Below are 26,553 nucleotides of genomic sequence, written 5' to 3'. Positions count from 1 at the left end.
TAATCCTCCATCTGAGGCTGTGATTGAATACTGGAGATGGTTGTTGATCATCCCTTATCTTGACTCCTTAACTTTATCGTTGAATGTTGATTCTTACTTGAAAATACACCTGCTTCTGCCTTATCCCATCTTCATCCTTCATAAATGCTAAAACTACTTCAAAAGATTTGGGTAAAAGTGCAGTCTTTCATAGAGTTATATGAGTTGGGTGATGTCTCTGCATAATTAGATTTGTTGTATAATCTGTGGAAAAAGAAGGATTTAGCAGGAGACAAATTAAAGGATATTGAAGTGGCTGCAGTTATGGACGAGGTTAATATTTTTCCCTGCAACAAAGCAAGCACTCCTCATTTTAAATACTTTCCCATCCAATATGGCTACTGTTGAACGATCTTTCAGTACCCTTCGAAGGGTAAAAACCTGGCTGAGAAGTACAATGGGAGAGGACAGATTGACTGGGCCGTGTTTGATGAGCATCAATCAGAAATTCTTTCTCCTCTTAAAATCAGGACTGGACTAAACCAAGAGTTCTGAATAAGTTTCCTAAAAATCCAAGAAAAAAATGATACTAGTATAAGACATGTAACTAGAATAAAAATATTTTGTTCAAGCAAATAATTGTAATAGCGTAGTTGATTGATCACTGTTATAACTATACATAATTTTCTTAAAATTTGGGTTTCATTCACCTTTTCCGTGCTAAAATGTTACCACCTGAATGACCATGGCTTGCCCCTCCCCATAGTTTTAATCCTGGGTACACCCTTGCATTCCTGTTTCACTAAGGGTTGAGTGGAAGTAAGGACTGCAAATCTATCACTCCTAAATTAGTATATTTGTTTTTATTTGAGTTTTAACACTGAATAAGTATGCAATATGAATGTGTATTAAAAATTATCAGTAACAGTTTTCCCCTTATAAGAAGATTTTCATTAGTTTTCTCTGACTATTTGGTGGGGGCTGTGGACTGATGTATTATGCTTTCATGAATAAATCATTATATCTTAGCATTATAAGTTGCTCAATTATTTTCATGGAAGTTAGTGATAAATATAAACAATTATCACATCAGTTAACAACTACCAAACCAGCAACATAGCAGCATACAGTACAACAATAGTAAAATACAACAACAATAATAATAATAATAGGTAATTGTGAATATTAAGTAACAAATAATACCAAATAATAATAACAAATAATAATAAATTCTGTAATAATACCAACAACAATAATAAAGAAGGGTAAAGGCACAAATTGGAGAAGGGTATTTAAATTCACTCATGCACTGATGTTGTCCTTTAGAGGCACCACCTATATTCACACAATACAAACAGTGTGACCCTGCCATATGTGCTTCCTAGGAGAGCACTTCAACAATCATATGCACAGCAAAGTAGAGGTTCAATGTTTCAGGTAGCAGATCGTTTCGCTCCTGAAGTTGATGAGTGACCTCCCAAAGAAGCCTCTTTATCGGTTCTCAAAAGCCTTCAGATTTCATGGTTTGGCACGTAACTTGTAGCTTGGAAAACACCTGCTGAAGACTAATTTGGAGCGAATATTTTTGGGAAAAGTCTATACCATTAAGCAGATTAGGGCAGTCGATGAGGCCATTCACCAAATTGAACAAGAATTGGAGGTCAGTGCATCTATGTGTCAGTGGACTAGGTTGCAGGTCAAACAGCTCCTCAAGTTCAGTCACAGGCGCTTCTATAAACCCATAGCCAAACCTGTTGAAGAGCAGAGGATCCAGACGGGAGGCTTGAGATAGTCCAGAAAGAGCCGAAAAAGAGTGAGAGTCCACCGCCATACTTGATTACATATATTCGGCTTTAATATAGCTCTTCATCCACTGAAAGGCCCCCATACACCATAACCCTCCAGCTTTGCGATGAGCAACTGATGATTGACCCTGTAATAGGGTTTGCCAAAATCCATGTATATGCAATTAACTTGCGAGAAGACTGATGAAATATGACATAATCTTGAAAGCTGAGAAGATTAGTAGATAGAGACCAATCCAAAAGAATTTTGTGCTGCATGGCCTATGCAGGTTGAATAGCAATCAGTCTATAGCTTCTTACATTGTTTTATTATCACAATTAAATATTGCGACCACATAACTTTTATTCAGAACAGATAGAAATTTCCCCTTGCGAGAAGTTCATAAAAAAAGATTGTGATATACGGTATGGAGCTAGCTCAGAAGCACAGAACTTGAGGACAGTGAGTAGAATCTCATCTAGGCTTGCTCCCCTATTAAGGTCCAGCGATTCTAGTTTTCTCAACATCCATGTCTGAGAAAGAACATCTTTTAATAGTATGATTTAATCCAAAATAAAATACAAGCACTGGGACATCAACTGCTTCTTAAAATATGGATGCAAAGTATTGGGAGAACAGGTTTCATCTACCAATGGAGTCAGTATCATCATCAGATCCTGAGCCATGGCTACACGGAATGTGGCTATAAACATACAAGCTATATACACTGTTATGCCTGTGATAGATTGATTGAACAAGAGGTTAATAAGAAAATAATTTAATTACTTGACAGATTGTATGTCAAAGCTTTTTTTATTGGAGTTTCAATATTAATATCAGATACAGTCGGTTTTGATTCTCAATTAAAAATACAAGGTATGACATTTAATTTTACTAAATTGGCTAGTAAAAACTATTATACACAAATACATATGACAGTCATACAAAAGTGTAAAATGCTGTAGCTTACATCAAACGTAAACACTACTATCAACCAGCATAGGTATAATTGCAGAGCTACCCTCTTTGTAGCATATAAATAACTCCTCTCGTAGGTTTTGACTCTTACCACCACCTCATTATATATGAAATAATCCTTCTTCATTTTTTACTTGTAAGTTAGAAAGGGATTAAGAACTAGGTTCAATTATATGAAATTTGATTGTTAAGTAGAAATAATCCATTTTTTGTTGTTCTGATGATCAGTAGTAAGATTTCTTCCCCGAGAAAGTGGGAAACCAAGTCAACCAGAGATGCACTCTGCAAATCCCTAATCACAGACATCTAAAGCTGGTTCAGAGAGAGAGGTCTCATATTGCACCCCAACTTCAATTTGAAATGAGGGCTGTGAAGTGTCCTCCACCATTAGAGGGATAAGGTCCTTACAGATATGTTTCCACTACAGTAAAAAAATTAAGTCGAGAGTCACTTTTCATGTATTTCGTACGTTATTAATTTACCTATGACCCAAAGATGAAGCCAAATTTATTAAAGACCTTTAAGCAAAGAAAGCATCGTGGTGGAACAAAGTTGGGGTGATCCAATTGGCATCTGGCTGATTAAAATCACCTTAAATTAGCACATCACTATTGCCTCCTCTAATGCAGCGCTCTAAGCTAAATGTATTTATTTCTGCTGGTTGTTTTTGGGAATATGTACCACACTCAGCAGCAAGTGGTAGCCCTTGTCAAGTGAAATCTTATTAAATAAACATTCTATTTCAGCTAATGAGCTGAGGTTTTAACTTCTACATGGGGGGGGGGGATAGTCAGCAACTAACAGACCACCACCACTTCGTTTATGACAGGTTTCTACTGAGCTTTCTTAGAATATGATAGTTAAATGTTTCAATTTAATTGCTTTTTATTGAAGATTCAAGATTTGTCTCTGTTAGCATGACAATGTCGTGCATTGATGTTGCAAAACAATGCTTCAAATCCTGCAGTTTTCCACAAAGTGCATTCACACTCAATCTAAGGGATTAAAGTGACAGTTTTCTGAAAAGTGAATTAACAATACGTACAGAAATGGTAATTTAGTACACATTAAAAGCTTTTGGCAAAGCAATCTTATAAATCTGTCCTCTGTACAGGACTGGCAGGAAAGGTTAACACTCCACAAGCGGATTTGGAAGATTCCCATCCATTTAAGCATTGGCTGTGACCCAGGAAATCGACCCAATAACAAAATTTGGCATGCAGATGTATTGATAATAAATAACATGCTTTATTTATTTATATTTGGCTTCATTAGAAAATAAATTTTGTAAAAAAATATTTAAAAGTAATTTATTGATTTGGGTTAACACTTTACCTCTTATAGCTCATTAAATGATTAATGATGCTATTATCAATAAAATCTGCATTATAATAATCTGAAATGTTTAAACTTTATTTGTGTAAAATTGTGATTTAACCATGAGAAAACGAACATATTCCAATTCAGACTTTCCAGAATCCTGTGGAGTGGAAAGAGCACTTGATTTAGCATCTTCCGGATATCATCCCTCTAAATGTGGGGTGGTTACTCAGCGCCATGACTAGATTAAGGTGATATTGAAAAAAACACCTGCTGACAGTGAGGAAATTTTACACCATTAAATAATCACCCACTTGTAGATAATGTGGGGGGGGGGTGCTAATTCATAGCCTTACACATATCCATGCAACGAAAAAGATCCCCTAACATAATGTAAGAATCCTAATAGTACTGAGGAAACTCCCTAATATGTTGTGGTCATTATACATACAGATTTAAGTATCATTAGATTATTAAAATTAAGTTGCTCATGATTTTAAATATTACACATCATATATCTCTGTGTATGCATTTATGGACATGGTACCTCTCAATATGAAGATCTAAGTTTTTCACACCTCTTTGGTATGGTTTTCCAGAATAACGGCAAAATCTTAATGTTGATCAATTTGACTTTGAAACAATTTCCAAGCCTTTTTAAGAAGATGAATTATTGTTACTGTTAAGTATTGTCAGTTATATAAAAAGGTAGGATTTACACAATGCATATTATAATGTTTTGTATATAAGTCCAATTAAGCTTGGTTTTCAAGTATATGATACATTATATAAATATACAGAAGACTTGTCAGTTAATTGAAATAGAAGATATAACTCAAAGAATTTACTTTGGTATACACACTATGATTTGTTTCTATTTTATTTTTAACGATTTAGAATATAAAACAGCCACAGGACTGACCTTTGTTGTTTTCCCAGCATTAGTCATACTTGGTTTTGAACTTTATTTAATGTGTACAGTCTCTGAGACTGGGCTTAAATAGTTCTTGGAGAACACCAACTGAAAAGAATTACTATGCATAAAACATGAAAAACTTCAGTTATACAGTTTCACAGTATTATAAGTTTATAAAAAAAAAAATAAAATTTATGAATCTTAAAAAGCTGTATAACATATTTTTAATTAAATCATGGCCCAAATTTAATAATTAATGCAAAATAAAACACTGGATTAAATTGAATAAATAAAGTAAACATTTAAGTTGTTTAAAATTAAATAAAGATAATTAATAGCTGATATTAAGCAATATATGATATGTAGGAAAACAGAACGGAACAAAAATGAAAATTGTTTGATAATCCACTAAAACATTATTTTCATAGGTTGTATAAGATGTGGGTTGTAAAAACTGTACACAAACAGATAACGCAATTAATTGACAACTGTTAACAATCAGAGTTTAACTAGCTTAAGTAGTTGTATACAAAATATTGCTCAATATTTCAGACCATTCATCTCAAACGTATAGTGGTCAAAAAACTTACTGAAGAGGCCACGTTTAAACATTTCCTCTCCTAAATAGATCCCAAAGAATGTGTTTAAATTATTTTTAATCCTCTAAAGTCAAAGGATGTTTCAAAGAGAGGGTGTGTTAAGTGCAAAAGAGGCTTTGTTCAAAGAGAGGGTGTCTTAAGTGCAAAAGAGGCTTTGCTCAAAGAGAGGGTGTTTTAAGTGCAAAAGAGGCTTTGTATAAATAGAGGGTGTTCTAAGTGTAAAAGAGGCTTTTTCAAAGAGAGGGTGTCTTAAGTACAAAATAGTGGTACAAACTATATCAATTTCCTCCATTTTGAACTGCGCTGTCCCTTGGGAGATTCACTTCTGGTTGATTTATACCTGCCAGTAGAACCTACACTGGGTATAGCAAAAACTGATTTGGTCTACTATTACTGGGCAAACCAATGGATGTCCCAGATTGCATATCACTAACTGCAAATATTGGGGTATACAATATACCTCTGACTATTAAAATACTGTTGAACTCCAATCGTAGTGACTTTATACATATTTTCTTAATGTAGATATTACATAAGTAGTGTATAATGTTAATTTTGAACTATTAATCCTACTTTGCATAATCCGTCTAGAATTTCATTAATTTTATGTTGACAAAGGTTTTCAATTTTGTTTGAACGTTTTTCAGGTTTTTATTAATATGATATGCTGTTGAGAAATTGCAAAGGTACTGCAAAGGTTTTGTTTTCTTAAAGGCAAAGAAATGTTTTGGTAACATTGCAATCCACGGATAGGGTTTCATACTGCAGATTTTTTAAGGAAAGTCCAATACCTTTTTAAATCTTATTTTGCCTGTTCTTATAGGCCACTGGCCTGAGTAAGAAGAAGAGGCAAATACAGTAAAAAGTCGATGGTACTGATAAAATGTGCTATGGTCATTGATAGGATTTGAACTTGTGCTATCTCTAACTGAGATCCAATGTCCGACGTTTTAGACTGTGTGCACCCCCACCACCATTTCTCTTTTCTTTCTTGTTGGTTAATAATGGTACCAATTTTGCTGACTGAATACATGTTTATTTTTTCTTGGCATAAACACCTAATTTGTTTAATACTCTGCTGGAAGGTTTCTTTGTTTCATGCTAATTAGATAGTGGCTCACAAGATTTATTTAGTGCTACTTTGGCTAGTACTCTTATGGCTAGTTTTCTTCAATAAGAATAATATTGTGTATCCTATTGTTACTCATAAAGGAAGCGTTATATACCATTAAGGAAGTTTTAAAATGACTCAATCTTAATAGTTCTATCAGCAAGTAAGATTTTATTTAGTTAAATATTATGCATAAAAATTGTTTTTCAATTAAAGTATTGTCATTATCAATTTTTATCTTTACTTATTCTACATATTTGTGTATGTTGTGAGTGTTTAGTACATTTGTTTTCTTATTGTTTGAGTGGATGCCTTTTGAATTGAATCAATATTTATTTTATTATTTTAATGTCTGCATATCCATTTTTCAGCTATTCTTGTTTCTGATCCAGTAGTGTCGTCAGCAAAATAAAATTAGCATAATATACAAACTAATGGGTATACGATTGATAAGTATTAAGTTTAACAGTGGCCCCATTTTTGCCATTGAGGATCACCATTAGAGACAGTAATCCATTCTGAAAATTCTGCTATGTTATCAGTGGTAACTATATCAACTTTTCTGAACCTTTTGGATTGATATGATGTGAACAATCTCTTTATTGATGAAACTATTCCATAACATGTCATATGCCAAGTATATGATACCTTACACAATCAAAGGCCTTGGTAAGATCTGCCTGTGAGCTCTCAGACCTATCCAAAGAATACAGAATATGAGTATCTTGTGTGAAGAAAATTTTAGTGTCTGTGTAGTTTGGTCTCAGAGTTGGATGGAAGTAACTAATACATATTTATCACTCCTAAATTAATATGTTCGTTTTAATATATATAATTTGATTTAATGTTTAATTTATAAGCAGAATTATATCTTCGACAGAGGATTTTATCATTTTTCTCAGATGGTTTGGAGCAAGAGTGTAGCGAGGAAAAAAATTGGGGAAAGGGGTACATACAACTGATATTTTCCTGTAGTGGACAGAGTGTAAGGCCCCATTTTCTTCCTTAAAAGGTTCTGGACCCATATCTTTGTTGAGAACAATCTTTCAGCAGTACATGCCAGTAATACTAAATTATTTAAATAGTAATAATCATTTACTAAAAAAGTGATTGAAAACATTAAAAATTTGGGGGGTCCAGACCTCTTGAACCCCCTTGCTGGCTACGTCCTTGGTTTGGAGGGAAGCATTCCCCTTGAATACACAGCTGAAGGGGACAAGAATAGCTCACTATTAATACTTGATTAATCTCAGGTATTTAACTTACTGAGTCATTATTTGCTCCTTGCAAAGCATAGTTACTTTGGATTTTGAGATGGTAGTAGTATTAACTTAATGCAAGAAGAGTGATGACTGTTTTGAACACAGAATGCTCATCTTCCATTTCTGAAACAGCAGGAGAATCACAAGGAAGTTGTTTAAGTCCATTTTTATTCACCTTATGTGCGTCAGACCTGCCCAGGTGTGTTCAGCATAGTAATGTGCATGTATATGCACATGATTACTGTCAGCTCAGCCTGAGGTCTTATGTGCCTTTATCACTTTCACACTCACTATTTCAAGGCAGGGGAATATCAGCATGTGGGTAGTAAGTTAAATAAAAAATGCATAGTAATCCTCCATATATCATGTGTCATTCTGAAAAATATGAAGCAGGAAATTTCAGAGTGGATGTTAGAATTCATAATGAAGCACAAGAAATGACAGACTTTTAACATTCTTGAAATGATGTTAGGCCTCACATTTTCTACCCATGTAACTTATGTTAAGTTGGTTAAGGTTTAAGAGACTATTTTGATCCATGTTGTCGAAAGCAGTAGCTGAAGTTTGTATAAACTTTAAAATAATTTTTATTTCATAATTTTTACCCTGATTGGTCAACAGGATCTTTAATTGGTACAATTAATGAAAACCGCTGGAGTATACTATTTCATTTTAAATTTATAGCCAAATTATTTAATTGAAATTAAATTAAAATTAAAATTTTAGTGACAATTATTATAACATTAATAAAGAAAATCGCTTCAGCAGTTATAAGTAGAATTGCGCAGACAGGTAATGTAATTCCAACAGCAAATATCGAGTGATAGATATCAGTAATGATGTCAGAGAGTGAAAGCAATTTGTATTGATTTTTTTTATTGTTTGTTTATTAAACACGTTCTTCTTTTGTTCAGCATCTTAGGGGATTGTGTTGATCATGATTAGGAAGTCGATAGTGTGTGTAAGTTAGTTTGTGGTTTCTTGTTGAGATTTTGTTTTACAAACTACATGGGAATTCTTGAGAATTAAGAACATAGTAAAATTTTTATTAATTAAAAGAGATTTTTGAATTTCTAATAAATTAAATAAAATTTTAATTGAACTGTGATCTTTCTCTAAATTTAAAACAAAACTGTTTATATTTCTTTATTCTCTTCATTTCTCGTTATTTGCTTCATAAATATTCATCTGGTTCATCACAGCTAAAATGAAACTAATAAACAAATGTTTATAAGGGAACATTTAATATAAATCTATATTGATGGACAACAACCCTGAAAACATAAAAAGTGGAAAAAGTCATATTTTTATCACTTCATAAGAGATTACAATAATTAAAATTACTGGAAAATTGGCCAAGTTTTTATTGAGGACAAATAAAAATGGGTAAAGATAAAAATGTAAATTTTTACACTTTGTAGATGAGATTTAGCTTCAGGGAGTAACATGTTAATTTACAATTTAAGGAAACAGAATTTTTAATGAAATACAATTTAAAAAATTACATGTTTTTTAATACACTTTTCTTAAGAAAATTAAAATTTATCAATGCAAAACATGTCATTCCCTCCAGTCATGTTTTATATGCATAATGTAAAAATTTTATATTTTATCTTCAACCATTTTACTTTCGCCCTGATTATACAAGACCCTTAAATCCTACTGCAAATGCCTACAACTCATAGAATAATTTAATGTGTTTTAATGTTTTCCTACATTCAGTAAAGGTTCTTTTAAGTGCTGATGATCAAAGTTTTGTTTAAAAATAAAATATATTGTAACTGAAAAAAATGTTCCACTGTAAGCAAGAGTATTGATCGAACTCAGAAAATACATAATATTGATTTATATAAGTTTTAAATATGATCAAGGCAAGGCTATTCCCCTGCCTCAGGTGATACTGATAATCTAATGTAAATAAAAGCCTGTGTGAGCTGCCTGATAAACTGAGTGCGGGGAGAGTACATCTTGCAAAAAGAATAATTTTCTGGGAAGGTAGCTCTACATCACACCAGGCTGATTGTCTACTTTATTTTCCTAATGTAAAGCTGGAGTAGGCAGTTAGGTTTGTTCTGCTTTGTTCCAAACTGTATTGGCCTTCCTCTAGAACTTAAAAACAGGAAACACTTTCGTACTAAAGACCAAAGAGCATATGATTAAGATATTTGGTTGCCTGTAAGTAATCTATTCACATAGACTACTATTGTGTGAGTACCAAATTTGTCTTGCTTTTAAACATATTTATTTTGTTTGAGGTTAGTTTTAGATAAGAATTTAGGTTAAGAACACGAAACTGCTTGAAAACACTAAAAAGATATTATTTACTGCTTAAGGCATTTAATGTTGTCTTGAGATACTAGTTAACACATGTCCAAATCATCTATGGACTAGAGGTACTTTTTATCAACACTGACTACCTCGAAGTGAATTGATTCCCCCTTTACTCTGCTTTGAATTTCCTCACACATATTTATTTTGTAGTCTTTGGAAATATGGAAATTAAAACTGTATAGGGGAATGACTATGTTAGAAAATAATATTTTAGTTTTTTGAATGAATTAACCTACATTAAATTTTGATGTTTGATAATGTATCCATTTCATTAGGTAATATGATTTCAGATTTTTACTACCATAACCTTTCACAATATAATTCCAAAGTCATGGAGGAGGATCTACATAATGTGTATATTTCCTGTGTAAAAGTTTGAATGGAGCTTAAAGTTTAATAACTTACAAAAGTTACAGTGAACAATATCTGTAACTTTAATTTTAATAAAATAAATGATGGTGGGAAATGGTGGAGAACAGTGACTGCAGTGGGAGACTCTATGTTTTGCTAAAAGGTTGGAGTTCCCGTTGGTGCATACAGAAATGATACACCCTGTGTTAAAGTCCGTGACTGTGATGAAAGCAATTCACAGTTCACCTCATCGAAGTCAATATTATATAAATTTGATGTGTATATACCATGATGCGTATTATATAAATTTTGTTTGGCCATACCTTAAAATGAACTTTGATTTTGAACCGTATAACATAATCTTTTATATATTTTAATCTGTATAGTTTTGTGTCTTTCATAGTATGCAGTTTCCAATGGTGGTACAGTGGAAAATGTTCTGTTAAAACTTCCAGTCTGTATATTTTAACTTCTGTGATTTGAGAGCTACAGAATTTTTATTAGTGATTACTATGACTTGCTTCCATAATATTTATTTTTCTTCTAGTATGCTTACGCAAACTTGTTATTTGGTTTGGTTTTGAAACACCACAGTTTAAAATTGTTTAAAGTTTGTCAAAAGACGAGACACTTATCAACATAGTGTGTTGTGATTAGAGTGTTCACTTTGTATCATATACACCGTGTTAATGGAATGAACATAAAAACTCCTTGATTTCCTTTGTTGATAGGACCAAACTTCCATTGCAAATCACAGGTATAGTGGTATAGTAACTCAGTGAAAACATCTTTCTACATTAAATTAACATTGTCAAAGCAATAGTGATTAATTTAATAAAACCACACTCACTGTCGTTCTTGTGGTAACATCAAAGTTGTGACCGTGGTCTTAAAACAGAACTTAGTTGATGTTTTTTTAAATATTTTTTAGTGGGCTATTAACAGTAAATATGAAAAAAGGTTCAGAGCAGGTTTCTTACAAAGTTTTACAATTTTTTTAAAACTTGTTTTCAATTGTAAAATGATAAAACAGTCTGGAGATATCATAGGTTACACATACATGTCAAATTTCAAGAAAATCAGAATGTCTATATGATCTGTAATAGTGACTTTGGACTGATGGACAGAGAGATCATAACACACAAACACACACTAGGTCAAATTTACCACAAGTCCTAATTTTGCTCATCAGGGTACCCTAATATGGAGTTTTCCACAAAAACCTCAAAATGTTTGTGCCACCACAATTATGTCTCTTATACTATGTATATGTTGGAAATGTAAAAATGTACTGTGTATTGGAATTCCTTTTATAATCGATATCACCTTAGAGCTATATTGTAATAAAAGTGTATTGAATTTCAACTCATTACCAGACCTTAAAGCAGATGACCTCCAATAGTAAAATTACCAGTAACCCATACCTGTACAACATATCTCCATCCCTGAGTTATGTATAGTAATTAGAAGAAACCTCCATCTCTACACCTTACTCTTGGATGGAGCCCAGAGGTTGGAGGAAAAACTTGAGTTAGAATATATGCTGTTGTATGAACAAGTGTTATTCAGTAGATCTTGTGATTTGATCATATTTCAATAGTTCTTTAAACTTCAAAGGGCAGGAGGGTTTCTGTAGGTTCCGAGGGTAACATCTATTCTTTTTGAACGTTTAAGGACTAGCAGGAACATTAAATTCAATAAAAACATTTACCATTGATTTAAAAAAGGAATATACACTTTCAAAAGTTTTAAAGTTTGGAAAATAAAATTAATGTGGAGTATCTTACCCTCCTCCCATTCCCATTTTTTTAATAACAGGAATTGGACACACCAATCGCCCTAAAGGGCTTTTATCTTATTAAAATCCTGGCTGCATTGCTGTATATATATTATTATAATAAAATAGAACTCTTTAAACTTAAGAATTGTTCAAATATTTTTATATCATATGTTTATGTTTCACAGATACCTTAAAATAACATTTAACTTAAAACTGTGCTTACTTTAAAGATTTTCTACAGGCTTTTCACGTGTCTGGCTTATATAACAAGGTGAAAAGTCCCTGACAGCTAAAATAGTACCTGGTTTCTTATCTGATGTAAGGAATTTCATTTTTAGACACTGATTCATTTTTTAAAAACCATTCAGTCTTTGTATACATTTTCAACAGTGTTATTCCAAGTACAGTGCTTAAAAATACTAATTTTCTGGCTAGACCAGTGTTCTATGTTCATCTACCACTTATGCATATGAAGTAAATACATCTTATTGTTATTAGCAAGCAATATAAAAATATATTGTATAGCTACTTGAAGAAAATTTTAATAAATTATTTTACTTATCTATTTCATTACTTTTTTATTCTAGAAACTTAAGATGATGGGTAAGCAAGTTGTCATTTTAGAAATAACACTAAATGAAATGGGTGAGAGGAATAGTAGATTATTATGAAGTAATAAAACATATTATTTGTAAACTACATAAGCTTTTAATAAACATTAACTTGGTTTCAATAGTGATAACTTTTCAAGACTATTATTTTATCAATACACCCAATAAGGTGCTGACATACTGTAGCAGCGGAGATCAATGGAACTACTGGCGTACTCGACTGGTTGGTGCTGCACTCCATGTGCTCTTGAGCAACTATTTTCATTGGAAGTGGGTGAGGCCACCAATACATAAACTTACAATAAACAATGTTATTTTCTGAAATTTAAACCACAACATGTTTTATTTTCTAAGTATCAGACAAAGAATAACAAATAAATTATTTTACATCAATTTTTACTGATTACAAGCAAAATACATTTGAAATAAACACAAAAACCCATGACTTACTTTATAACATTTAAATAAACCGCCACACTATCATATTTTGTTTTCAGAATATGGCATTGTGGGAATATTAACTTTATAAGAGACGCCATCTTGACAGAAGGCGTCTGCTGAATAATACTGGACAGTGTATTAATTTCCCAAGTACGGAGTGTTCCTGTTGGCTTGAACAGTTAGTTTCCGATGGAGCAAGAGTTAAGTTTGTTGTGTTTATATTTTAATTTTTCGTGGTGCAAGACTATTTGTGTACAGTGACCGTCTAAAACAGGTTGATCGAGTCGTCTCCCTCTGCACTTGAGCCATTTGTACTGAATTTAATCTCGTTATTATACACGTGAAAACAGAAATGATTGGCTTCTTAAATTTAATTTAAGTAATTGGATTTCGCGGGGTGACGCGAAAGGGCTTCCAGTATAAATTGGGATTTCCGGTAGTGAAATACTCGAGTCGGGTAGGGTCCGAGCAGACAGGCTATTGCGTCGTCTGTACCGTACCCACCACACCCAGTAGGGAAGTAGTGATCCCTTTCACGGGACCCAACGTGTGTGTGTGAGTGAATGTGCATGAGTGTTTATCGAGTGAATAACATTATTTATTTTATGTTCATTCCCTCGTAGGAGTGAGCAGTGTTTAAACGGTCGGAAGGGTAAAAAAACCCATTCAAAACGGCACGTAAAACGGGCCGCCGTAGATAATATCAGTGTCTAACCCTCCGGAGTAGCCTAGGCCAAAACATGGCGTGTTGCCTGTCTGAAGAGGCGAAGGAGCAAAAACGAATTAACCAAGAAATCGAACGGCAACTTCGGAGGGATAAACGAGATGCGAGGAGAGAACTCAAACTGTTATTATTGGGTAAGTAAAATATTTTTCTTAAATAGGCTAGCCTATAACCTAGAATTAAAATTTTCTGCAACCTACAGGGCAGTGTTTGATAAGGTTTATCATCAATTAAAAAAATGTTTTTCAGTTATATTCAAAGACAATGATGGTAGTTTTATCTATTTGTAACCCAATTTTTCTGTTAGGCTACACATCTTACAAATAAATTATTTTTTCAAGGCCATGTACAACAACTGTAAACAGACAGACGACAGAATTCTTTCAAAATTGGTGTTGAATAAGGTAGCTGTAACTTGCTTACATATATGTATGTATATGGCTTGTTCGTTTACTCTGTTGTAACTCACTCTAAAAGTTAATATGGGCTGAGCTACTCCACTTCACCCTGAATCAAACTTACACAAGTTTTCTCTAGAAAAGCGATTTTAGGCTAATAAGAGTGAAACAAATCTGATAACCTAGAAATTAATTCATTACTATGATGTAGTTTTTCTAATTATTTATTACGATGCAGTTAATTCTGAATAGAATTTTATTTACAAAATTATGTTAGGCTATGACAGTGTAAATTTTTATTGTAACACATTTTAAGAAATTTTTATGGATTTTATACTAATTTTAAAGATTAAAATCATAATCTTAATTAAAGTTAAAGTAGTAGGACTAATCGTGCTTACATTTGCCGAGTTAATGAACATTGTGTGGATTCTGCTTCAAAAATAATCTCGCACATGAATAGCCTTGAGTAAACGAGCAGGTCTGTTGTTTGATTTGATAAACTCAGTTTTTCGGATTTGTATTATGGTAGGCTACCTGATTCTTAAATTACATTTTTATTAGAGCGTACCAGCCTAGATAAGAAAGTGTTTGTCTTTACCACTAGTAGCGTATTAGGTTTTATAAAAAACCTGTTTAACTCAGATGGTGACTAAATCGAACCGGACCTCTTATATTACAAGATAGACCGAGGCCTGCTATAATTGCTGAATTATCTGTCAATAAAGTGAAGCTCCACTTGGCCTTAAGCGATATCATAAGGAAACTGAATAGGCTACGCTATATTGAATCAAAATATATTTCAAAAGTTTCAGGTACTTAATTCTTCCTATGTCCTCTATAGACTTTTTCGTATGTCTGTCCATGGAGAAAAACAATGTTTAAACCTACCAGTTATTTGAATATTAGTTTAAGTTAACCCATGTTAGTGTTTAACCTATTTTGTAAGTTACTACCAAATATATTTTGTTTAAAAATATAGGTTAAAAATAAATAAATAGGTAATGATTTTAAAATTATTTTGAATCTTTTTAGTGTTTTAATATGTAGGCTGCAAGGTCTAGGTCTATAAGTTTGTTGGAAACTATTTCCATGTTACCTACATAAGAGTTTATTTTATTTACTCGTTTCGATACAGAAAGAGCCAATTAAGTTACACTGAAGCAGTTTTTACATAGTACAAAAAAATATATATTTTGTAGAAGATGGCAGCACTGTGATCTTAATTAATACGTCAACACAGAATACACTGTTACACAAAATGTTTTTTGTCCTAGGAATTAGGATTATTCTGGGCATAATTTTTTTGGTCCACTTCAGCATCAAATGCTTATATGTGGCCAACAGAAACTACTATGTTAGGAAATTAGAAAAGGAAAGATCTGTTATGAAAGAGCTTGCTTGATTATATTTTTATATAAAAACTATTACAGGTAGGGTTGTAGTCTTGAACTATATGAAATTTATTTTTAAAACCTATGGAGCTAAAGAAGTTCCAATTGTGAATGTGCAGACATCTCGATCTGTTGTCTTTTTTTTATCAAATCTTAACCTCACTATTAGTGCAATCTTTTTTAGAATGTAAGGAATCCTAAGTGCTTGGTACAGGAGTGCTAACTTCTAGTTTTACCTTGTCCTCAGCTCCACATAGTGGCATAGACCTGTCACCTTTTCATAATCCACTCCAAAGTGAATTTATGGCTGCACATTCATGAAACCCTATGTTTTTCATTCAAAGAGTAAGGATTTTTGTTGTACCATACCCATCATTATTGACACCGTTAGGTATAATACCATCTAGGGTTAAAGTGAAAACGAAACATTAAGAATAAGACAGAAGCTTTTTTATTTATAAAGAATCTTCCATGTCACTAAATTATAAAACTTCTTGACACTTTAAGAATTGAGGGATGGACCTTGTCTATGTCTTAATAATTATTATAGTATACTGCAAATAAGCCAACAGCACATAATCCAACTAATGATTAATGGCTATTTTAATTTGAATATAAGTAGACCCTCTGAAATATATTTAGCTTAATTTGTTTATCAGCAATGATTACTTTAAACTATGTTGAGCTAACAGCCAGCAAAGAGAGAAAGAGAGGGGGTAATGCCTACTTATGAATACCCAGTCAAACTGGCTATTGGGCTCCTACATATTTTGTGAATGAACTAATGATAAATTCACAATAATTGAAGTCAGGATTACGTAAAGAACTAATCAAATTTCTGAGCTTATTCAAAAAACAAAACTTAAGCATTGCAAGTTTTTAGTATGATTGATAGAGATACTTACCAAATTATTATTATTTACAATCCTATTTAACAGTGAATCAGTGCGGTAATTCATGGACAAATATTTTTATTTTTCTCGAATGTGGTCATTATTTTCTTATAAATCTCGAATTAAGTTAATGTGGATTACCAGGATTTTAATATGATTGAAAAACAAATATATACAATTTCTTTTTTCTTGGTTTAAAAAATGTGGAAAACTGAGAAATTGAACTAAAAGACATATAAGTTAAACGGTTTTAATATTTTTTTACAGTAAAGTATTACACTGCGGGTTTAATATTTTATAATATATAATAAGTTTTATATAATAGACTTGGTTGTAAAACTTTCATGTTACTTTTATTGTTCAGGATTTAACAGTTTATTTAAAGGGAGTTTATTTGCTCTTATTGAAGGAATGAATACTCTTTGTCTCATCTACTTTGTTACCATAATATTTTCAGACTCAACTCTTTTGTAACACGGGATTTAGCAAAATAGCAACACCTAACATTGGTTGGATTTGGTGTTAAAGCACTACCCATAATTGTTAAGTACAAATTTTACAACATTATATCCAGGCCAAGTTAAAAAATATCAGAAATGTACAAAATCTAACAAAATATTAGTAAATTAAATATAAGCAGTCACTTCCACTCTGTGAGGCTTTATATAGATCAGAATAAATTAATTTCAACTGTATCGGAAATTCATATTAAAATGGCCTACTCATAAAAGTTTACAAAATAATTACACCAAAAATTTAATAATTTCAGTGATAAATAAACAAACCCGATTTACAGCCAGATATGGTGAAAGGAAAAGGCTTATATGTTTAATTAGTTTACTAGCGTAAAACAATGATTCCTTCTTTTCAAAGATTAAAGTTATTGTAATAAACAAAATAACAATGATATGAAATAGAAATGTAAAAAACAAACAGTTTTGAAACAAACAGAAAAAATTAATAAAAAACATTTTTAAAATTTTGCATCATGTCTTCTGTTGTAGTCTCTAGTAAGGTAGAAGTTGGACATGTTAAGTTGAATTGATTCTGGTTAGTAGACACACAAAAAAGAATATTTATTTGGAAATGAATGGTCAGTTGTGAATCACCAAGAAATTTTGTATAGCCTATGTTAATTACAAATCTTTCAAATTTTGATATTGGCTGCTTAGTCATTTGATATACAAAAATTATTTCTTTCTGTACACCGAAAAATTATAATTTAGCGAGAGTTTTTTTCTAAATTTATATGAAGAATTAAAAAAAACTAGTTATTTACAAAAATATTAATTAAATATAGGTATGGAATCTTAAGACGAGAAAACTATGAGATTAGTAAGTAATCAACGAAACTAAGACAAAATGGCAGCCACAAATGTAAACTGTTTTCTGATCACATTTAAGGCTACCACTTTGTAAAAGCTCAAGTTATAAGTAGGTGTCATCATTTGTATAGCGTGGATTCTGACATCAAATTGTAGTATTACTGTAATACTTTCATCTGTAAATCATGTGAAATAAAGTATTCAAAGATTTTAAAGGATAAAAAATCAAGACTCTGGAGCCGGCACCTTTAGTTTCTTTAAACTTATTTTATGATTTAGTTTGGTATTTATATGTCATTTTAAGTTGTATAAATAGGCCATAGGACCTATAAAAACACCTTTTTGTATTTAATACTTTCTTCTAATTTGGAAGAATTCCAATCTAATCTTCAAGTTGAAATAATCACACCTTTTTCCTTAAATTAAATGTCACTGTTTGAAGATCTTTAAGATATTATTTAAAGTATTTCTAATCTATTACATCACAGGTAAATAAATAAAATTATAGCATCAGAACTCCTACATGTGTAATTTATAGCAAAATGTAATTTTTGCACTTAGTATCAAATTATTTAGACTGACCACACTACCAATGTACTATTTATTTTTCAATCAGAACTGATATAGTAATTTGTCACACATCATGTATAAAAAGGGTAGGCAAGATATTGTTGAAGGTTCGGTTTTTCCAATAAAACCCTTTCTAGAATTTAGGAAAAAAGGTTAAAATATTATCTTGGACTTATATTATAAATAATGATTCAGATATGTAAACCTTTAGGATTCATGAATTACATGTTAAGCTTAGTGCTGCTAAAATTTTAAGTATCTATATTATAACATTACTTTATTGAATGAATAAATAAAATAAATGTGTGATCTCATTTAAAGATAAACGCAAGGACGAAATGTATAAAATACTTTAAATAGACATTAGTTCTAGGAAATTCACAAGTTAAATTCACTTTAATTTATAATGGACACATTACTTCCCACTATTTACAGTAATTAAAAGCATTAAAAAGTAGTTTGATTCATTCAAGTAAGTTAGTATTTAAATGAACTCTTGTTTTCTGTGTGTACTATACTAAATTTTCTCCATTTACATTTCAGTTGGCAGACTTGATTTGAATAATTTAGCCCATTTTGTAAGGGTTTAGAATCGATTGCTTAACTTACTCATTATTTACATAGATTTGTGGTGTATGAATGAAAAATGAACGAGTGAAAGTATTTAGATATAGTATTTCTTACATTTAATCCCATTGTTGTGCATACTGTAGCCTACAACACCACTTATACATAAGTGATATTACAATGATATAATGATAACAGTTTTTTAACGATATAAGTGTAGCAAGTCTAGAAGTTGAGTCTATAGCATTAAGCTTAGATATGAACAATCGTTAATAATTAATAATAAGTGTACAACACTTTTATAAGTAGCTAATGAAAATTTCATGCACAATTAATAATTTAAATTATAGTACCAGGTAACAAAAAATTAAATAATATCAAGCAAAAATTTTTTAACAATCATGTAGGCTTATGTTTGGTTTATTAATGTTCAGACTTGCCATTGTGTCATTACTGAGAATGGGAATACATTTTTTTCAATTTAACGTAATCGACAGAACTTACTCAAAGTCCATGTTGCAGTTTGGTTAAATAAGTAAGTCGAGATAAACTTAATTTCCTGATTTGAATCATCCCACAAAGAATACTATAGTTATGTGTATAGTGGTGTTGCCCTGTTCGACTATATAGCGAACAGCATTAAGGTAATGGCGAGTGGCATCCGTTTAGGTCCAGCAATGGTGGAGCCATTGTTCAATCCGCACCATATGCACAAATACCTGTACTTCCATTGTATCATAATTGTACTCTGTCTGTTCATATATTGTGCTATATACTACTACTACTACATCCTAGTAATAAGTGTCTTACTTACCACACTGTATATTATCAGTTATTTAGTTCTAGCCAAAATACCCTTTAAAACTTATCATTTAATTTTAATGAATAATTATCACTTCAAATGCTTGTAAATAGTATTTAATGTTTGCGTTTTAACATTTGATTGGGTGCACAAATATACACAAATACAAAAATATAGCATCAGCAATTGTCTTATTAAAGTGTGTAGTTTATAAAACGATTATTTAAGTGTATAGTATATAAAGAGATAATTTATGGTAAAAGTAATTTCCGGTATTTTTTACATTTGTAAATGAGAGTAAACCAATGTTTATCCGAAAGCAACCCTCTCCTCACATGCAGGTGAATAGTCTCTGTTGAGGAAATATAATTTGAACGGGAATGTAATATTTGTAAATGGTTAAACCATTCAGTAATATACTCACTTTAAAGTTATCAAATAATATTTCTTATTTATGTGTCTGTTTACTGTAGAAAAATCTTTAAAATAATTAAACCAAATATAAACACATAAAATTATTGTGCTCTGTCGAATATATTTTAATTAAAACCAAACAATGCACTTTGGTGTTTAGCTCTGATTATATAGGATGAACTGTAATACGTGGTTGATACCTTTTGTGATCGATCAATAATTAAGAAAATGAAGTAAGGTACTATGTGTATTTTTCTACCAAATTTTGTGTAATTAGCTTCAAAATTAAGATTAAAAAATAAATTTGTAAAAAAGTCTTGAATAAAAAGGTGATAAACTAGAATGTGAAGATATTGTTTTCTATGAGCATAATTTACAATAAGTTTTCATTAGACATTTTCTTGAATTTTTTGTAGTGTATCAAAAGGATGGAGGTAAAATTAATTACCGGTACATCATTTACTTGGGATATGTTAATAAAACTTAATTCCAACTCATTCAAGTTAAATTTGTTAGATAATTCAGGCATGAATCAAGCGACTATGAGTTGTGTTTCTTTTAAAAGAAAATAATGTAATATTATCAAACACTGTATAAATATTTTACATTTATGAGAATTCTGAATCAGTAGGCCTAATAATATGTGTTAAACAATGGTTTAAAATAAGGTGCTTAGTAAAATTTATGTTTAGGAAATTTTATTTTTAAGTTGTTGATTGTTAACTTAGCCCATATGTTGACTGGAAAATGTCCTATTAAAGGTCCAGTCAGCAATGTTTTTTTTATTGGTGAGATTTCCTCTATATAAGAACATCTATTTTCTTTAATATTAAAGGCAGCATCATGTTTCTTTAAAATTGCTTAGAATGGTTATCAAGGTTTTATCACTGCACAATGGAAAAAAGCAACTTTCATATGTTATTACACCAACAAGTCTTCCCTCACGTCTCCTTTGGCTGTCAATTCAGTTGTGTGGTTTACACCACTTGCATATGTAAGCACTAATTTCATTTCATATTTTTTAATCTTTCATTTATACAGTGATGGTCATAGTGAACAATTTTAATAAGCTTAGAAGTATTATTAAAATATTTTTTAGATCACTTCTTCAGTCCGATATTGGTTTCTATGAGTATTTATTACTCCAAAATATAATATTTCTGTGAAAGAAAAGATTTGAAGTCTTATTAGATATATGAAATAGACAGAACAAGAGGAGTTATTATAAACATATGTTCAAGGGTTAAGTACCATTGACCATTGACAGAGTTGACTTTGGGTTGTTTTAACATTGCAACGCTCCAGAGGAGTAAAAATGTTTGAACTGCTGTAATAAAAAGTAGACATTTTCTTTTGGATGTCTCAATAACTTGACTTCGGTATCGAGTGCTCTTTGTTGTAGTGAAGTGATAACGGAAACACAGAAAAACCGTTAACAGTAGAAAATTCTTTACAACTGAACTATTATATCCTGCCTCCATTCCAGTTGGAATAGAGTGAGGACAAGTTCTGAAATTTAAACTCTTGAGTCACAAACTGAACACGTCAATAGGTTGCAGCATGATGTACTGTGAAGACTATCAGATATATTTGACACAATCCACGATCTCATGATTCATTAGAGCTCAATGCACATATTTCAGATAGTCTGGTGTGTTTAAACTGAGTCAACCTTGAACAATGCAGTCTAATCAGATTTTAATGGATTTTAAGTGTATTTCAGATGTCATTCAATTATTAAAGCAGATAGTTTTTAACAAAAGTATTGAATTTTAGTGTATTTTAAAATTAAAATTGGACTGGCCGCTATTATGTACTGGATTGAGATAGATACCTCTGGTTTGTTGCATTCTCTCAATGAGGCTTTACATTTAATAATAATAGGTGTATGAAGTCCAAAATGTTAAATTTGTAATATGTTTTGTTAATTTGTAGAAAAATGGCCTTTTTGATTATAGTTTAGTAGGAGTGTGAAAGAATTTTATATTTTAACATCTAGAGTAGAGGTTTAGATTTTTAGCGAGATTTAAGTAGCAGTGAGCTTTATATTGGTTATGGTTTTTACAACACTAATTATATTTGTGCAATTGTATTTTTTGCTCTGCTAAAAATTTTAGGATTTATAAAGCAATATTAAATCCTTGTTTTGTATTCATACATAATGGAAAAGTTCTCAGACACGTTGTGTGCACACAATCTAGTGGCATCCAATTCGTTTAACATTCAAGGCGTTCTGTCAATTTTCATTAACTTTAGAATAGCCCTTGCAGGTTTAATGGAGAAGAGAGATGAGTAGATGAAGATGATCGGTTATCAGTGGGTGAAGGTCTGATGGAGGCGTGCAGTACAATGTCCATGGAGTGATAACTGACAGCTCTCCCCCTGCTCAGATAAGAGCTGTTCTGTTATCAGTTATAGAGGCTGTTGGATTAATTATATTTTCCCAGAGTATCTAATTGTTGCACATTATTGAAATATCTCTCAGAAAGTTACGTGATGCTCAGAGTGTTTAGTGATTATTGAATTAGAAGTGATGTTATTTGGAATTACCTGATAAGTTGGACTTAAATGCATATCCTCGTGACAACACCATTCTCCAATCAATCAATTTATTGCGTTAATAACTGAATTATCTACAGGAATATTTAGCCATAATATGGTTTATTATGCACTTGGTAAAAATAAACATGATGGGACAAAAATAAGTTCATATATATTATGGGTAAAACCATTGTTTTCATCTAATAGTAACAAGTTATCAAAATAGATTCAAGCAATTTTATTAGATTGTCACTATTTACAGTAAAGCATATTACACACAACTTAAAATTGTAAAAATAATATCCTCATATACTAAAAAAATGTTGATCATGGCTACACGTATACGAGGGCTATTCAGAAGTAAGGAACGTTTTGGAATTAAAATAAACAACCAAGTACAAGAAAAACATTCTATTATAAACGTGTAAAAGAGGGACTAAAATGCTACTTTTCTACATAATCATCATACAAATTCAGGTACTTATCATAGCGGTGGACAAGCTATCAAAAATTTTTCCTCAGGCACTCACTGACGCGTACCTTTCTCATTGTTGTCAGAATGCTGTGTTACTAGCCAGGTCTCCACTTTCGAGAATAAGAGAAAATGACTTAGAGCAAGATCAGGACTGAAGGAGAGATGAGGGAAAACTTCCTAGTTGAGAGAGTTCAATAGTTCTTGCTTACGGTTTGCTGTGAGAGGTCGGGCATTGTCATACAAAAGCAAAATTTTTGATGACAATTTTCCTTGGCACTTGTTTTGAACAACTCTCCTCTCCACTTGTGATATCACACAAAATATCAAAAGTCTATTGTGTCAGTTTAAATTAACATTTGTTGTATATCTGTGCCTTAGGGTTGTACACTTTAGATTTAACAATGTAACCGTTATAAGTAATTTAGGATTCCAGCATAAGTGTCTTTTCCTTCTCCAGAAAATTTGAATCCAATAAAAGTACCTTCTCCTATAAAAGCTCTAAAAATGTTCTATAAAACTTGTATTTTATATACAGTACATAAATTTTCCACTTAAAAGTTTCCATTGGACAGTGTGTTTGGTAACCACTCATTGCGTGAGCAATTGCTCAGAATTATAGTTGAGACACTTTATTTGATAATATTGAAGGAAAGGATAACCTGTGATCTCTATTCCTCCCACACCAAATGTTATCTCTTAAAGTTCAGTAGATTTTTAGCAAAACATTAATGAATGCATATTCTTAGAAATACATTTGTCTTTTTATTTGATGTGTATGCCATCCAACGTATCTTGGAACAAAGTCCCATTTTTTGCAGTTTTGCCATTGTACATTGTTATTCTGAGTTGAAAAATTTCAAACTGTTAATTTGAATAATGTTTACAAGTTATCTCTTCACAATTATTCTACCATTTGTTAGTACAATATCTACACGTGTGGAGATAGCTATTAATATTTGTCCATATTTGAGTGTGCAAAATTGGGCTTTCCATTTTTAACAGATTATATATAATTTGTTAATAATCTAGGCATGTTTTTGAGTAAGTAAGATATATATATATATATATATATATATATATATATATATATATATATATATATGGAACATTGTCTTTTTTATAAGAAATCTAACACTTTTATTAACACTATTATCTTCTATTCTGATTCCCACCTGCATAGTGTATTTATTATACTAAAAACCACCCTTTTGCACACTATTGTCATAGAAGTTTACCACCTGATTACTAGCGAGTGCAACATGATAATTTTAATAGTATTGTCATCGCTGCACTGACCTAACAGTTGCAAAAACACATGGTAGTCACTGGGTGCTGGATTGGGGCTCTGTGAAGGTTATCAAATTGTTCTCCGCTAAATGTTGCAACGAGACCTTGAATTTGTTTTGCTGCACACGAACAAGCATTGTCATACAGCAAAATGATCTTCTATGTTGATAGTTTCAATGTTTAATAAAAATTTCATATAGAACATGGCTCGAAACTCCTCTGATAACTAAGAAATCTTGACATCTAAGTTCATTTTCATTTTATCATTCAATTTCTGCACCAAATCATCAGTGATCACTGAGCGACGTCCACTCCATTTCTCATCTTGAATATTCTTTTGGCCATCTTTAAAAGTTCTTAGTCATTTGAATGCTATTGCATCATTCGTAATGTTGTGTGTATATGCTTTAAAATTCTGAGGATAAAATGTTCTACTGTTTTCACCCCTTTATTACTAATAAAACAAATAGCAACACATATTTCACAGATAGTGGGGTTTTCGGTATCAATTTACATTAACGTGACCATGGAAAGGTGTGTTCATTTCTTTTCCTGAAAACTACACAATTTTTCCTGAAAACAATATTGAAGAAAAAATTCGTCGGCAACAAAAATCAAAGGAGCTACGATTTTTTTAAATCCTCTGAAAACTCTGTTTTTGACAGTTTCCTATAACTCCGCGTCTGCTCAAACTCAGTATAGCCAGATTTTAAAAACCGATTATCATACCAACAATGAGAAATTATCGTACTTTCATATAAAATAATCGTACCAAACACATTTAATGAAAAAGTATGTTATGTTCGTTTAATAAATTATGTTATAATTAACTTTTGGTTTGTTACTTGTATAAATTTGTCAAAAATCTTTCATGGTACAATAATAACTACCCATCGTGTATCTTATCGGCGCATAAAATCAATGAAATTATCGTACCTTTATGATAATTATCGTACCTCTGGCAACACTATCCATATTTGACAGTTTGGTATTACTCCGCGCCTTCTAAAATAAAGAAGGGACGCCATTTTGAACTACCGTTGTTCCTCCACGTCTATTCTTAACCTCCTAGTTCAGTAGTGGTAATGGCACACCTTTGTGGTTAATGGCACACCTTTGTGTTAGATGTTCGGTATCTCACGTGGAAACAATTCGTAAAGACGAGACTAATACGTTAATCCTGTCAATGATGCCTGCCCGCTGCGCAGTGCTGTGGACTGCTTGCTCTTTTAGAAAAAAAATTAACTCGAGCTTGCAAAAGTCAAATCCCAGATCACGTGATGCCCCTGCTCGTTAACGCAATAATGTCTGAAAGGTATAAATATAATACAATAATATACTTTCCCCCCAGTTCATATGCACCTGTGATAATAATACTTGGCTATAAATGCCCAACCCATGAAAAAAAGTCCATTTTCCATGGTTACGCTAATGTAAATAAACACTGGGTTTTCAATTCATGGTTGCATTTTTAAACATGTTAAACAGATGTAAACACAATTGTTTTTTCTTGTAATGATGTCTGCTGCTTGCCAATAGTTGTAGGTACACGTGTGCTAACACAGGACACTGACCACAGCCTTGAAGGCTGCAATTTCTGAACTGTTCTTAAAAAACACACTTTGCAGTTCTTATTGTGTTATCATCCACCTGTTTAAAGCTAATTCTTTATCATTTCTTTATGGGCTGTGGTGTTGAG

General features: G+C 31.7%; 1 protein-coding gene across 6 annotated transcripts in view; it reads left to right on the top strand.

The window, feature by feature from the left end:
• Positions 1 to 13,545: 13,545 nt before the first annotated feature.
• LOC124368955 (guanine nucleotide-binding protein G(q) subunit alpha) overlaps positions 13,546 to 26,553 on the top strand; it is an 82,743-nt gene continuing 69,735 nt past the window's right edge. For 2 of the 6 annotated variants that reach the window (XM_046826527.1, XM_046826526.1), the window contains exon 1: positions 13,548 to 14,322. In XM_046826527.1, coding sequence (XP_046682483.1) covers positions 14,205 to 14,322 — 118 coding nt within the window. In that variant the 5' untranslated portion in view covers positions 13,548 to 14,204. Of the gene's footprint in view, positions 14,323 to 26,553 lie in introns of all 6 variants that reach the window. The other 4 variants (XM_046826525.1, XM_046826524.1, XM_046826529.1 and 1 more) reach the window with 3 other exon arrangements.

The sequence above is a fragment of the Homalodisca vitripennis genome, chromosome X, assembly GCF_021130785.1.
Source record: "Homalodisca vitripennis isolate AUS2020 chromosome X, UT_GWSS_2.1, whole genome shotgun sequence".
NCBI lineage: Eukaryota > Metazoa > Arthropoda > Insecta > Hemiptera > Cicadellidae > Homalodisca > Homalodisca vitripennis.
The sequence above is the reverse complement of the archived record's forward strand: the minus strand, read 5'-3'. Positions and strand labels throughout refer to the sequence as shown.